Source organism: Coenobita brevimanus, chromosome 55 (genome assembly GCF_032717465.1).
Source record: "Coenobita brevimanus isolate Jiangsu-jjx chromosome 55, ASM3271746v2, whole genome shotgun sequence".
NCBI classification, from domain to species: Eukaryota; Metazoa; Arthropoda; class Malacostraca; order Decapoda; family Coenobitidae; genus Coenobita; species Coenobita brevimanus.
Genome location: NC_137008.1, coordinates 52561789 through 52576746, shown reverse-complemented (window position 1 = coordinate 52576746; position 14958 = coordinate 52561789). Strand labels below are relative to the sequence as shown.

The 14958-nt window shown below is 41.3% G+C and overlaps 1 protein-coding gene across 1 annotated transcript in view; it reads left to right on the top strand.

The window, feature by feature from the left end:
• Oseg4 (intraflagellar transport protein Oseg4) overlaps nucleotides 1-14958 on the top strand; it is a 42003-nt gene that overhangs the window by 13054 nt on the left and 13991 nt on the right. The window contains exons 4-17 of the mRNA XM_080273543.1: nucleotides 972-1074; nucleotides 1335-1495; nucleotides 2049-2214; nucleotides 2872-3020; nucleotides 3441-3659; nucleotides 4393-4528; nucleotides 6631-6759; nucleotides 7347-7444; nucleotides 7708-7871; nucleotides 8276-8357; nucleotides 9015-9182; nucleotides 9821-9999; nucleotides 10472-10675; nucleotides 11440-11583. Coding sequence (XP_080129669.1) covers nucleotides 972-1074; nucleotides 1335-1495; nucleotides 2049-2214; nucleotides 2872-3020; nucleotides 3441-3659; nucleotides 4393-4528; nucleotides 6631-6759; nucleotides 7347-7444; nucleotides 7708-7871; nucleotides 8276-8357; nucleotides 9015-9182; nucleotides 9821-9999; nucleotides 10472-10675; nucleotides 11440-11583 — 2102 coding nt within the window. The remainder of the gene's footprint in view (nucleotides 1-971; nucleotides 1075-1334; nucleotides 1496-2048; nucleotides 2215-2871; nucleotides 3021-3440; nucleotides 3660-4392; nucleotides 4529-6630; nucleotides 6760-7346; nucleotides 7445-7707; nucleotides 7872-8275; nucleotides 8358-9014; nucleotides 9183-9820; nucleotides 10000-10471; nucleotides 10676-11439; nucleotides 11584-14958) is intronic.

The following is a 14958-nucleotide window of genomic DNA, read 5'->3' as shown; positions in this document are numbered from 1 at the left end:
GAAATGTACATTTCCTTCTTTCTGAATTTTCTTCCACCTCTTATGTTGCTCCTTGATTTCTTTAAGGTGCTCATCTTGCATTCTTGATTTGGATTCAAGCATCTAGTTTGCTTTTTATCCTGTCCCTTTCTTCTTCCAACCTCTTATTCTCCCTCTTAAGTTGTTTTATTTCATTAGAGGCAGATTCATTACTCACTTTTAATTCTGTGACTGCTCTTTTCTGTTCATCACTGCGTGTACAAACTTTTTCCAGTTTATTCCATAGAATTTTAATCTCGTTTTCTTGTTCTGTGGTCCATTCCTGTAACTCTCTAATTACTGCCCATACCTTTTTTATCTCCTGGACATTCCTTTCCAATGTTTTCTCTACTCCTGCTACTTTTGTTTGGTTCAGCTTAATATATCCATTTCCCACCTCATCTTCGGAGAAGCCTTCAAACACTCTCTCGCCAGATGTAAACAAACCGCTGTCCCGTTTCTGCCATGGTGCAACCATATGGAGGCTTTCCATTATATCTTGTACTTTTTATGACCAAAACCGTGTATTTTTTAAAAACTACTGTCCGATGGGACCACCACTTATGCACTCATTCACATAATCACAAATAGGCTGGACTCCTTTTCACCGCTGATTCAGTGATTATTTCCTCACGATCCAGGATGAGCTCCATCTCCGTTGGCAACCTGTGTGTGTGAACCCAGTGGCTTGCAGGCTGAAGTTACTCCTCTGGAGTCCACCATTTTCCTTCAGGGGGATAGGAAGGGAATTGAGGGATGTTTGTATAACATGGGATTTGTTGTGTTGGTGTCACTGCATGAAGGCATTCTTCATCAGCACCACCAAGGAGGTTGCTACAAACATTCAAATGCATGTACATGTATAGAAAAATTTGTATTTACAGGTATTTAAAAAAATTTTATGATATTCCTGGTACTTTAGTTTCTGAGTTCCTGTACATCATTTTTTTCAGGGATCATGGTATGAGGAGATGATAAATAATCGCAATAAATCAGTAGTACGGGGTATGGCATGGAACACTGAGGGGCAGAAAATATGCATCGTTTATGAAGATGGTCAGTGTTTTGCATGTTCTGTTTGACGTTTTGAACTGTATGGCAGTACTGAATTATCTATTTATTGTGCTTAGAATGTCCATGTTGAAATGATAGCCTTTCAGACATTGGATACCCATATGTGTTATCCAGCAATTATCTACTTTTACATGTGTCACATAGTTTTAAATTATGATGTTCAAGTCTTCTTTTATATCTGTGTGGAATAAAGCCTTTGTTAATGATGGTGTTCAAAAACTAATTGTACCACGTTGTTCAAGGGGCGGTAATTGTTGGAAGCGTGGATGGGAACCGAATCTGGGGTAAGGAGCTGAAGGGTCAGCATCTGATGGGGGTGGAGTGGTCGCCAGACTCCTGTCTTCTTCTTTTCTCACTCCACAATGGGGAAGTCCATGTTTACGACAACACTGGGGGCTTTGTGGTTAGTGTCCTGTGTTCACTGATGGCTTGTGAGGCCATCAGATCCAAGGTCTTACTTAAGTGGCAGGTAGTGGAAGTGCACAAGTGAAATTTTATTAATTGAATTGGATGCTTGTTGTTCATGGTTGCAGATCTACAGATTTCCAGAGTCAGGTAAATATTCACTGTCTAGGTGGCAGCCTGTGCTTGGGCGTGCAGGTTGTTGGACTGATGTGATTTATACAGGGGGTCTCTGTATTGCACTTCACTATCATATGTGGTGCTGGGATGGATCAGTCTGTTGGTGGGAGGAGTGCACACAGTTTGACTACCTCACGAAACTACTAATGAGTCGGGCAGTCAACAGAAGTAATAAGCAAAGACCATGAGAGATGAAAAGTATTATGGGAAGTGGAAAATTTTGCAAGATAGACATTTAAGAATGCTGACTGATCCATCCTCACAGCACACAAGAATTTATCAGCTTGTGGCAGAGGGTGTGAAATGCTGTATGTAGCCTACCTTGTTTAATGGTTACACTGATGATCATGTAATATTTTGTCACAAATTTTCAGAGTCGAGTGAACATTCAGTGCCTGGGCAGCATGGGTTTGGGTGCACTGGTTGTGGGTCTGACATGGTATAATGGCCGCAATGGTTATGTAGAACCAGACTGCCCATCACTGGCCATATGCTACGACAACGGCAGAATGCAGATAATGCGCAATGAGAGTGATGACAGTATGTTCTTAGTGTTGAGACCTTTTTCTTCATGTAATTAGTACAGGTACTATTTAATGCTGCTTTCCTGCAGTCCACTGAGTTCATGTATGGATGAGCAGCCTGGTAACTCAGCATAAAAGAAAGTGAGATATGCAATCTGATGAGGCAAGGGAGTTGACAGGGGACTGAGTTGTACAAATCAGTCATGTACGGAGGAGTATATGACAAGGGTTTAGACCCTTTGTTTGTAACTTTATGATTGGGTTATTGAATCTGTCTAGTACCATAGGTATACAGTATGTGGATTACATCTTCAAAGAAAAACACACAAAAATTTCAAATGGTTAGGTTTGTGATGTGAAATCAGGATTCCAGGGGCTTAAGTAATATGTGAATGACTTTATGACCAGTTTCATTGGGCGGGCCACTGATAGTTCTCTCACTTTCATACTTCCTTTTTGCTTGTTTGTAGATCCTACTTCACCCTACCCCTAGGTGGGAAAAGGTCAGAATGTTGCTGATGGTAATGATAATCTTCTTTGTGCAAAGTGTGTGATACATTATTAATATTAAGATATGTCAGTGAAAATACTGGTAGTGAAAGTTGTGTAGTACATTTTCAGTATTAAGATATGACAGTAAATTTACTGGTAAAACAGTCGAAAATGTTGGCAGTGCCGGTGCTGATTGACACGGGTATGAGTGTCTGTGCATGTCAGTGGAACCACAACGGGAGTGTGATGGCAGTGGCCGGCACACTACACTTAGCCAGCATGGGAGAGAAGGACTGCAATGTGGTCCAATTTTACACTCCATTTGGTGAGGTAAGGAATTCTGCAGTTAATTGTACTGAAAGATCATTCCAATAGGTTACTTTAGTATAAGCTTGACTCTTTCAGAAAAGAAACAAAGCATAACTTTACTCCTACTCCTGCTGCCTCAATAAAATTAAAGGCACTTAATCAGACACACCTGCCCTAGATGACAAAAATGATGGGAGTCATTACTGATAACAGTCAAGTCTGAGTATACAGTATTCAACAGAGTATTCATACTGTGTATAGTATTGTCCGAACGTAATACCGACACTAGTAGATTGTAGTCAAGTCTGAGTATACAAGTCTGAGTATACAGTATTCAACAGAGTATTCATACTGTGTATAGTATTGTCTGAACGTAATACTGACACTAGTACCGTAGATTGTAATTAGTGCAGTCTTGCTCAGGAGGTTGTATTTTCACAGCATTTACGGACACTAAAAGTACCTGGGAAGGAAATAACAGCTTGTTCATGGGAGGGAGGGTCCCTACGCATTGCCCTGGCTGTTGACTCCTTCATATACTTTGCCAACATCCGTCCAGACTACCGATGGTGCTACTTTGCCAACACTGTTGTCTACACCTACACCAAGCCTGACCGGGCAGAGGCGTGTGTCACATTCTGGGATACCCGCAACAATGAAGTGAGGCTGCAAGCTTGGTAGTTAATTAACTCCATCATTCCAGTGGTTTACATTTTTTGTTGATGATGGAGAAACCATGTGTAGTGATGAGATTAATAAATCTTCTTAAACCCCGTGACAGCCTGATTTCTCACACTAGATTAAGTAAAACCACCTGAAGGTTACAAGAATAGAATAAAAAATGCATTTTCAAATTGAAGGGGTTCAGTGGTTTCCTTTTGTTGCCTTGTGATCCGTTAGTTAGTATACAGTACTTAAGTTTAACTATGGCTCAGCAATGCACATGTATCTGGTCCATAAGAGGAACATGATTCATACTTCATGATTATTGGGTTAAAGTACAAAGGCACTCATTTCTGACTTCAGAATAACTTTTTGATGAATCACAAACAATTTTTTTTTTTTTTTTAATAAAGAATGAGTGTTAATTCTTCAGCAAATTAATAGTGAAACAAATTTAATGAAACAACTTCAGGTGAAGACTAACCAGTTTAATATCTTTTGGAGAATTTGTAACACCTCTTCCTTAGTGAATTATTCTACACTTTATGTACAATTATCCTTGTGTATGTTTCTGATGCAAACCATTTTGATATTAAAGCAGTATAAATAGCATATAGAAAAATGTTAAGGTGTAATGTGGAAAATAATAGCAAAGGAAGAGCTGCTGCAAACCCTCATGTGCCATGTACAATACAGTCCCAGCTAATCCCATTGTTTATGTTTTCTACAGCATTTCATCAAGCACATAAAGTTCCTGATGGGGATGAGTTCGTGTGGTGATCACTGTGTTTTAGCGGTGAGGACGGATGATGGGTCTGGCCAGTTTGGTCTGATTATCTGCAATGCCATAGGAACACCTGTTGACAGTAAGTGGATCTTCTTTAGCCTTCTCCTCCTCATCATCATCATCGTCATCATCATACTCCTCTTCATCGTGATTTTAGTCAGTCTAACCTCTCTTTTTTTTTTTTTTCCCACTCAGGGATGGGATGAAATAGGGTCCAGAAAGCAAGGAAAGAAAGGAACCTGATGGATGGAGAACTAACTTGTTGTTGTTGTTGTTATTATTGTTTTTATTATTACTGTATTATTATTCATTCATTCATTCATTTAATCCAGTGTTGCCCCATGAGGAACGCAGGAGCCCAGGGTTAGGCAAGTTGGTCCTGACATTTAAGATGAGAGTTACCAGCCTCACTTATCCCAGATTGGCATTACATGAACAATAAACCCCAACCATCCCTTGGATATAAGCCTGCATTGGCTCAGTTCGATTGAAGGATCTTAATTACCCACTAAATCACCAGGTGCCATAATTTAGTTGTATGGTTACCACCCACCATAGTAAGTGGTTTCCTGGTGTACAGAAAACCATTTGGCATGTCACTAAGTGTAGAGTCACCCATAGACAGAAAGAAGAGGAAAGAAGGAAGGAAGGAAGGAGAGACATAAGAGGAAGGAAGGAAGAGAGGAAAGGGCAGCCACCTGAGAGCAGCACTAAATTGGAGGAGTGGATGGTGAGCGGCCCTACCTACCATTATTATTATTATTATTATTATTATTATTATTATTATTATTATTATCCATCCATCTATCCATCATCCAATTCTACGTTGCCCCATTAGAAGCGTAGAAGCCCGGGGCTAGGCAATTTGGTCCTGACATTTAAGATGAGAGTGACTGGCCTCACTCATCCCTGAGTGGCATTACGTGAGCAGTAACCCCAGCTACCCCATGGATATACACCTTCACCGGCTAAATCCAATTGGAGTGCTGTAATTACCCACTAAACCACCAGGTACCATAATTTGGTTTTATGGTTACCACCCAGCAGAGTAAATGGTTTCCTGGTGTACAGGAAACCATTTGGCTTGTCACTCAGTGTAGAGTCACCCATAGGCAGAAGGAAGAGGAAAGAATGAAAGAAAGAAATTATTATTATTCTTATTGTGGTTGGTGGGGAGACTAACCATCCACTCACTCAATGTAGTGCTGCTCTCAAGTGTCTGCCCTTTCTTCTCCTTCTTTCCTTCCTTCCTCTTCTGTCTTTCTTTACTTCATTCTTTCCTTGTTCTTCTGCCCACAGGTGACTTTACACTCCCTCTTTTGTCTGTCTTTCCTTCATTCTTTCCTGTTGCCTATGGGTGACTCTACACTGCGTGACAAGCCGAATGGTTTCCTGTACACCGGGAAATCATTTACTACGCTGGGTGATAACCATATAATCAAATTATGGCGCCTGGTGGTTTAGTGGGTAATTGTGGCACTCCAATCGGATTGAGCCGGTGAAGGTTTATATCCAAGGGGTTGTTGAAGTTATTGCTTACTCAGGGATGAGTAAGGCTGGTCCCTCTCATCTTAAATGTCAGGACCAACTTGCTTAGCCCCAGGCTCCTACGCTGCTCATGGGGCAACGTAGAATTGGATGATGATGATGATGATGATTATTATTTTTATTATTATTGTTATTATTATTATTATTATTATTATTATTATTATTATTATTATAATAAAAGATTAGGAGAAATACACTGAGGTGGTTTGGACATGTGGAGAGAATGGAGAATGAAAGACTGACTAAGAGGGTGTATGTAGGTGAGGTGGAGGGAGGGAGAGGGAGGGGTAGACCGAGGATGAGGTGGAGGGATGGAGTTGAGAGGTATATGAGGGAGGGGGGGGTGAGTTGGGAGGAGGGGAGTCAAATGGTGGGTGACAGAGTGACTTGGAGGCGTTTTGTCTGCGGCCACCCTTTGCGGGATTAGGGCGTCGGGCTATAGATAGATAGATAGATAGATTATTATTATTGCTCTGTATTATTATGAGCTCTTGACCCATTATTGTTTAGTGACAGTGCGTATGGAAACAATATTGGTGATGATTGTGAAGACAATAATAGTGATCTTGATGACCATAATGATAGTAATGATGTTGGTGATTATGTTGATGATGGTAATTCTGTACTTCTCAGGTAAATACATTGACATTGAACCGCATTACCTGGGTATGACAAATAACTATGTGCTCGCTGCTTCTAAGGAGAACTTCTACCTGTGGCATTTCAAGACTCCCAAGGCACACACATCCATTGAACTCACAAGTAGGTTCCTCTTCAACCTTTTGAGTTTGTAATGTCTTTTTCATTTTATCCTTGCCATTTCCTGACAATTTTATATATTGTGGGACAGGTCTTGAGCTGGAAGGGTTAGAAATAACATCAATAAGCCCCATCAGTATGAGAGGCCTTTCCTAGGTTTCAGTAAAATCTTGTGATAACTGAAAATAAACTGACAGCTATGTGACCTGGATTTGAAGTAATAAGCACTTCAGTACAAGGACATAATTTTCATTTTATTCCTGCTGCTGCCAGATGAGTGTATTGGGAGGACCTCTAGCTGTGAAGGGGTTAAAGAAGGCTATAGCTGACCCAGCCAGTTTGAAAAGTCCCTCTAAAGCTGCATAAAATTGTCTGGGTAATAAGAAAAAGAAGAGAGAAATTACATCATCACATCGAAGGGATTAATTTGTGTTGTTAGGAACTTTTTATACTCGTTTACATTAAAGTATCGTATAGTTTAGTACAGCAGAACCCCATTAGTTTGGCATTGTAGATTTTGAAATATTTGTTATACGTTTCTTAGATTCTATCTGTCATGTTTTTGATACTGTTTTATTCTCTTGTGCTAGGTATGGTGAAAACTGACCGTCAAGAGCGACTCTACCATATTGATGACACTCCCACAGGTGTATCGGATGTGTTCAGGGAAGGAGATAAGCTTTATGAAGTAAGCATGCATTGTTTGGTACAGTATTTTCAAGCTTTTTTTTTTTTTTTTTTTTTTTTTTTTTTTTTCTTTTTTTCCCGGACTGGCCATATGCATCTTGGTTTATTCCCTTAGGTCTGTCAGTTCTCCTGTATGCCATGCTCCTTTACTTGTCACCATTTGATCATAGATACCTGCTCTCCATACTGAGTACATGCCAAGACTGCCCTCCTTGATGTAACACCAGAATTTTCATGTGTTTTAGTACCTGACTGTTCTTCCAGGCAACCAGTGATCCCATATGCTGCTTAACTGCCAGCGAACGCACTCTGGTAGTCGGGAGAGAGTCTGGAAAACTCCAGAGATACACGCTACCCCATGTGTCTCTTACAGCTCGATACTCCTTACCCTGCCGTCCACATAGACTTGCTCTCAACTGCAATTCATCGTGAGTATTCTGCCTATGTGAAGATATAATTGTATTTATGTAAGTAGTGTTGTCATACTCTTCTCTTGTGACAGAATTGAAGTAGATTGAAGAAAATGTTATCATTTGTATGTTATTGTGCCTTTTTTCATTAGAGACTGTATTATTGGAGTGATATAAAATAATTGTAAATATCTTTGTTGTGCTTTTTTTTGTTTTAACCACTGAACTTTATTTTTTTATTTTTTATTTTTTTTTCCCAGCCAGTATTTGGAGTGTTAGAATGCAGTGAATGACCTCACTCCATCTTTAAGTGGAAAAGAGAGCTAGGATGATGTTGATGGTAGCATATGAAGAACTTTAGTTGGACCACCATTTTGTGCATGACATTGATGATGGTGGTGAGAGAGTTGTTTTCATTGCAGACGGCTGGCCATCATAGACATCACGGGGCTCCTCACATTTTTGGACCTTGATAGTCGCTCCTCAGACAACAACGGGTCTGAGGCAAGATTCTCCCTGCTTTGTTGTTTTTGTTAAATTGAATTCTGTAGGGTCTGTAGATATATTTTCTACTCTTAGGCATTTCTGTTGCTATTTCTGTATCCTACTGAACCCATTTCTGAATGAAAAATTATGTTATGATGATCCTGATTATAAATAAATTGCTGAACATCTGCTACCAGTACCATGCTGACCTGTGTAGGCAGACTCTTCCGTCTCTGTTTGTTAACTTACATCTCACCTTCCTGCTGGTAGTTTATTCTTATTTAGCTTATCCCAAAGAAAGATGACTGCTGCCAACTACGTAACTACCACGTACTGTACCGGTAATTGCTTTTATTTCTTGCACTTTTAACATACTGAGCCTGTTATTAACAGGAAGATTTTGAAGCACCTTTCTTTACATGACATTTTGGGGTCTGTTCATGACATTTCATTGACAGTCTTACATTTCTTTCCGATTCCTGGTTGCCTCCTTTCAGAATTTTTGTTAAATATTTGCTAATATACTAGACATCTAAAAGTCATTTGACAAAGTTGAGCCATGCACAAAACTTTAATTTCCAAAATATCCCAGTCAAGGTTGTTATGGTAAGGTATAAGGACTGTACTGTATTTGTCATTGTCATCATCACCTTCATTAAAATTTTATATAATCAGGTGATGGGGTCGTTGCTGAAGTTTGAACGTAAAGATGTGTGGGACATGTGCTGGGCCGGCGACAACCCGGAATTGTTTGCCATGATGGAGAAAACCCGCATGTATGTGTTTCGCAATATGGACCCCGAGGAACCCATTGCCAGCTCCGGGTATCTCTGCAGTTTTCATGTAAGGCCAAGTTTAGTTATTGTAGAGAAGTATTCAGTACGCCCTCATTTCTGTTTTTTTTTTTATTATACAGCATTTCATATTTATTAGTTGTATACTGTAAACATGTGTGTGTGTGTGTGTGTGTGTGTGTGTGTGTATACAAAGTTCCACTACAGTGTTGGTCTCACAGTATGGTAGTACTGACAAGAAATATTAGCTTATATTTGAAAGTATAATAAATCTGTGGCCATCTCAGGATACACTGTTTGGACAGCAGTTGCAGATGCATATAGCTCTGAGTACAGAGATGTCTATGTATGCCATATATACAATGTTGTCAAAGGAAAGAGTGCACTGAAAACTCATCTCCCTATGTTGGCATAAGTTTTTGTAAGCAGCATTGTAGTTCAGTTTGTTGGTGGTGGTGATGGTGAGTATGGTTTATGGTGATGATGATGATGATGAAGGTGGTTGTAGTGGTAAAGAGAAAGGTGGAATGTTGCTGATGACGATGAGTGTGATGGGGTGAAGATGATGGTGAATATGGTAGGATGATGATGATGATAATAATAATAATAAGTATTATGAGGTAGTACAAAGCATGAAATGATTATCAGCAGGGTATGGTTACTGATTACTCGCACGTTGATGTGCAGGATCTTGAAATCCGTGCAGTGCTGTTGGATGAAGTGATGCGGGAGCCCGAGTCACCCAGCACTGAACATCTCCTCACCCTGGAAGTAAAAAGCCTCAGGGACACCCGGGACTTACTGGAAAAAGTTTCAATCAAAGATGCTGCTGCCTTCATTGACGAGAACCCTCATCCTCGACTCTGGTACATGCCTTTTCCATAGTTTTCAGCTGTTTAAACCTCGTGATATTTTATTATTTACTGCACGGTGTGGAGGAACATTGATGACTTGATATTACCCATTCCTTTAACTTCAGCAGACAGTTTTGTAGGGCACTGATAATAATAACTCTTATTTCTGTGTTTTCCTTTTTCCATTGTATGGATCCAAATCCCTTCTTCCCCCATTTTATGTAGGTGTGGTAGAATTTTGCTATGGTAAGTCCTTGTTATGAGTGATTCTTTCGGTATGCTTCCCCCCCCCCCCAGCCTTCGGGTCGGCAGTAAATTATAGGAATATTGCCTAATTAAGATCCACTGGTACATGCAGCTTATGATGCTAGTTCCCAGATACTGAATAGAGTTTCGGTTGTAATGATATTTTGGAAAACATCCCGTACTTGTAATGAGAACTGGCTATAATATTAATGATGATGGTGGTGATTATATTTTTCAGGCGCTTACTGGCCGAAGCAGCACTAGAGAAGCAGGACCTCAAGAATGCGGAGGCTGCATTTGTGAGGTGTAAAGACTACCCGGGTATCCAGCTGGTTAAGAGAGTGTCCAACGTCCAGAATGAGGCCCTGAGGAAGGCTGAGATTGCAGCCTACTTCAAGGACTTCGACGAGGCAGAGAGGTTATATGTGGAGGTGGATCGCAGGTGAGGTCATCTAGTTACTTTCTCTTAGTTAAGAAATAGATCTTGAATTATATTGTTCAGTCACATTAAGCCCTGTCCTCTGAGAGGTTCTCTTAAAGGAGGGTGAAAAGTAATTTGGGTTTATACCCTCTTTGATTGACCTGTGCAGCTGAAATGTATGGGGCGAGTAGGGTGTGTTTGAATTGCGGCTGCTGATTGGCCACTAATGATTGAAATCTACACCTGTTCTTATTTTAACACATATATATACTGTACTGTATTTATAATTTTTAACTGCCTTCAGTACAAGCAGCCAGATTAAATATGGAATAATTCCGATGCTAAAGAGGTGATAATTATCTTTAAAAGTTTACTGTTGTCAAAGAAAATTGAACTTGATTATAAAGTTTTATAAAACGATGAGTGATGTTTGAAGCAAATTATCCACCCATGGCGTACACCCACATCCGCATGTTGCACTACATCCACCCACGGTGTACAGCTACGTCCGCATGTTGCACTACAATACATGAATGCATTTGCTTCAATGACATCATCGGTGGCCAGTCAGCAGCAGCGAATCAAACACACCCTACTTGTCCCATACAGCTTAGGTGCACAGGTCAATCAAATAGACTATAGTGTTAGCGAGAATAACATTTACTGTAAGTTGTCATTATCTTCCTTTTATATGTTTAGTTCAGCTTAGTTTTGCTTCTCTGTGACTGAGACTTTGCAGTCTCCCTGTGATGTAAATTCAGCTTAATTTTGTTCCTCCATGACAGGGACCTTGCAATCTCGCTGCGACGCAAGTTGGGTGACTGGTTCCGTGTAGTGCAGCTTCTCAAGTCTGGCTCTGCTGGTGATGACTTAAAGATGGAGGAGGCTCTCAACAACATTGGACATTATTACGCGGATCGACACAAGTGGTATGGCAGCTTTGTGAACTGTGGAAGTTTATATTACCGCCTTCAAGCTGATGTTGCACTGGGGAGGGGGAGACGGTGCCTGAATTGGTAGAGAGGCGGCCTGCAGTCCTAATGGATCCAGGTTCGAATCCCGGCTAGCACAAGGAACAGTTTAAGGATTTGAATTTTATAAAAACAGACTTTATTGATCTACCAGAAGACCCGCCAACATGTCGTAAAAGTATCCCCGTTAATACCAGTACATCAGTCCTGTATGAGACAGCCCTAGCATGCATTCAATATGGGCGGTGGATGTAAGCACCGAAGTGGTGACATGTGGAGATGTAGGAGGACTACTGGGCCTTGGGATAGCCCATTGCCCCCGAGAAATAGGCCCTGAAGCCTTTGCCCAGAGTCAAACACATAGAATATGTGTGTGTGTGTGTGTGTGTGTGTATACAGTCAAGTCGTCTATGACATGGACTTCCATGCCGCGGTTTTCTATGACACGACAAGGGGCCAGAACCAAAAAAAACGAACCACACTCATAAAATACCTACAGTGCTCGTCAGAAGTATGGGGCGCCCTGCGTCCCTCCTGAGAAACAAACCTTTCAGCATTGAAAAAACATATAAATAATGCATTTTATTTACCTTTAGTGCTTCGTAGGGTAGCCTTTACGTTTCTTCACGGACCTGAGACGTCTTGGAAGTGAAAGGGCGAGGCTCCTGAGGTGCTGGAGGGGTATTTTGTCCCAGGAGTCACGAATGGCGGCTTCCAGCTTAGGCAGAGAGCTCACGTCCTTCCCTTGGAGACTCTTCTTTACGAGGTACCAGAGGTTTTCAATCGGGTTGAGGTCTGGGCTATTTCCTGGCCAGTCTGTCATGAATGATACCTCGCAGTCACGAAGCCAATTGGTGACCGATTTGGCCTTGTGAGCAGGTGCACCGTCCTGCTGAAACACTTGTGCACCTGTTAGCTCGAAGGAGTCTGGTAAATGATCACACAGAAGCTCCAGGTAAACATCCTGATTCACTCTGAGGTTCTTGGGAAGTACAACAAGCTTCCCCAAACCCTTCCCTGAAAAACAACCCCATACCATGAGTGAATCAGGATGTTTACCTGTGCTTTCTACATACCGTGGGTCAAGTGGGTCACTACCTTTGCATGCTCCTCTGTTACAGGTAACACTAAACGTTGCCTCATCAGACCACAACACTGACAACCATTGCTCCTCACCCCAATTTAGATATTTATTAGCAAAGGCAAGCCTACGAATTCTCTGGCTGCTAGAGAGAAGAGGCTTTTTCACAGGCCTGTGACTTGTGTAACCAAGCTCATGCATCCTACGAGACACTGTTCTCACTGACACCTCACCAAACACTTCTGGGTTGCTCTCCTTAATTTTCCTTGCACTCACACAAGGATTAAACTCCACTGCACGTTTTAAAACATTAACAGACCTTGGGGAAGTTTTCCTAGGCCTACCAGACCTCGGTTTCTTTGTGGGAACTTCACCACTGTTTTCCTCCCGAAACCGCGCACACCAACGACGCACTGTCGATCGTGCCACACCAACCAATTCACTAATTTCCTTTGTCTGGTGGCCTGCCTCCTTTAGAGCAATGATCTGGGATATGATTTCACTCGATAGTTCACGGGTAGGTGCCATAACAAAGTTTTGAAGGCCAAAACACTGTGGGACACTCGGTAAAAAATGGCGCAATTTGAGAGGGACACTCGGCGGAGTTCCTCTCTCTCACGCAGCCCGTGGGCGACTGAGGCGGGAACCAACCAGCGCGTCAGAAGGCCTCAGGCTACCGTGACGTCATGCTCGGAGCTCAAACTTGTGGCTCAATTCTTACCCCCAAAAATGGGTGATTCTTTTTGGGCCATAAGTATTGCGCGCCCGGCGGATAACGCTGAATACTTCTGACGAGCACTGTATGGCGCGACGGCAAGGCAAGGTTTGAAATGCCCGGGCAACCTGTTTGTAAACAAAGAAGATGGCAACCACTTCAGCTCCATACTACAAGTGCTCCAACTGTGGACTTTTCTCTCTCTTATGAGGAGGTTAAACTTCACCAAATTCATTGTGTTAAGTAATAAAACATTAAAGATTCTTTGGGTATTGTGACTAGTTTATAGGTTTGTTCATATAACTGGTATGAACTGGTTAGTGACGAAGCACCTACCTTTGAGCTAAGATGAAGTATAATGCTTCCTATCATGATCATCATATACTGTATATAAGAATGATTATTAATGTGTTAAATGTGTTCTGTTGACACATGAGCATACAAACTTCATCAAATAAACTTCATCAATCAGTGCTGGACCAGGGAGCCTCTGCCATCTTTACTGTTTTGGTCAGTTAGCAGTAAGGATGGCGGAGGCTCCCTGGTCTAGCACTGACTGAAGAAGTTTATTTGATGAAGTTTGTATGCTCAAGTGTCAACAAAACTCACATTTAACACATTAATCATTCTTATATACAGTATATGATGATCATGATGGGAGGCATTATACTTCGTCTTAGCTCAGAGGTAGGTGCTTCGTCACTAACCAGGTCATACCGGTTTTACAAACGATTGTATTATGCCCAGGTAGACACAAGGCTGACCACCCTTCCGTTTTTTGTGCCTCTTGTTATGTGTAATACTTGCATTGACTGATTGCTTGATTGTGTGCCTGTGTAAAAGGGGGGCAAATGGGGAAAAGTGGGGTGAGACGGAGGACTTTGGGTGAACATCCAGAACCAAATTCCACTCTTCTCATAAGTTTAGTTATGGTATTTCTGTGGCGTGGGATTGTTCCAGAACCAATTACCCGTGCCTTAGGAGACTTGACTGTATATATATATATATACATATACTGTATATATATATATATATATATATATATATATATATATATACATATACTGTATATATATATATATATATATATATATATATCCATCCATCCATCATCCAATCCTGCATTGCCCCACAAGGAGCGTAGGAGCCCGGGGCTGGACAAGCTGGTCCTGACATTTAAGATGAGAGTGACCAGCCTCACTCATCCCTGAGTGACATTATTTGAGCAATAAGCCCCAACCACCCCTTGGATATAAATTTTCACCCGCACAATCCGATTGGAGCTCCGTAATTACCCACTAAACCACCAGACGCCAAAATTTAGTTATATGGTTACCATGCAGCGTAGTAAATGGTTTCCTGGTGAACAGGAAACCATTTGGCCTGTCACTCAGTGTAGAGTCATCCACAGGCAGAAGGAAGAGGAAAGAATGAAGGAAAGAAAGACAGGAGAAGGAATGTAAAGTCACTCGTAGGCAGAAGGACAAGGAAAGAATGCAGGAAAGAAAGAGAAGAGGATGGAAGGAAAGAAGGATGG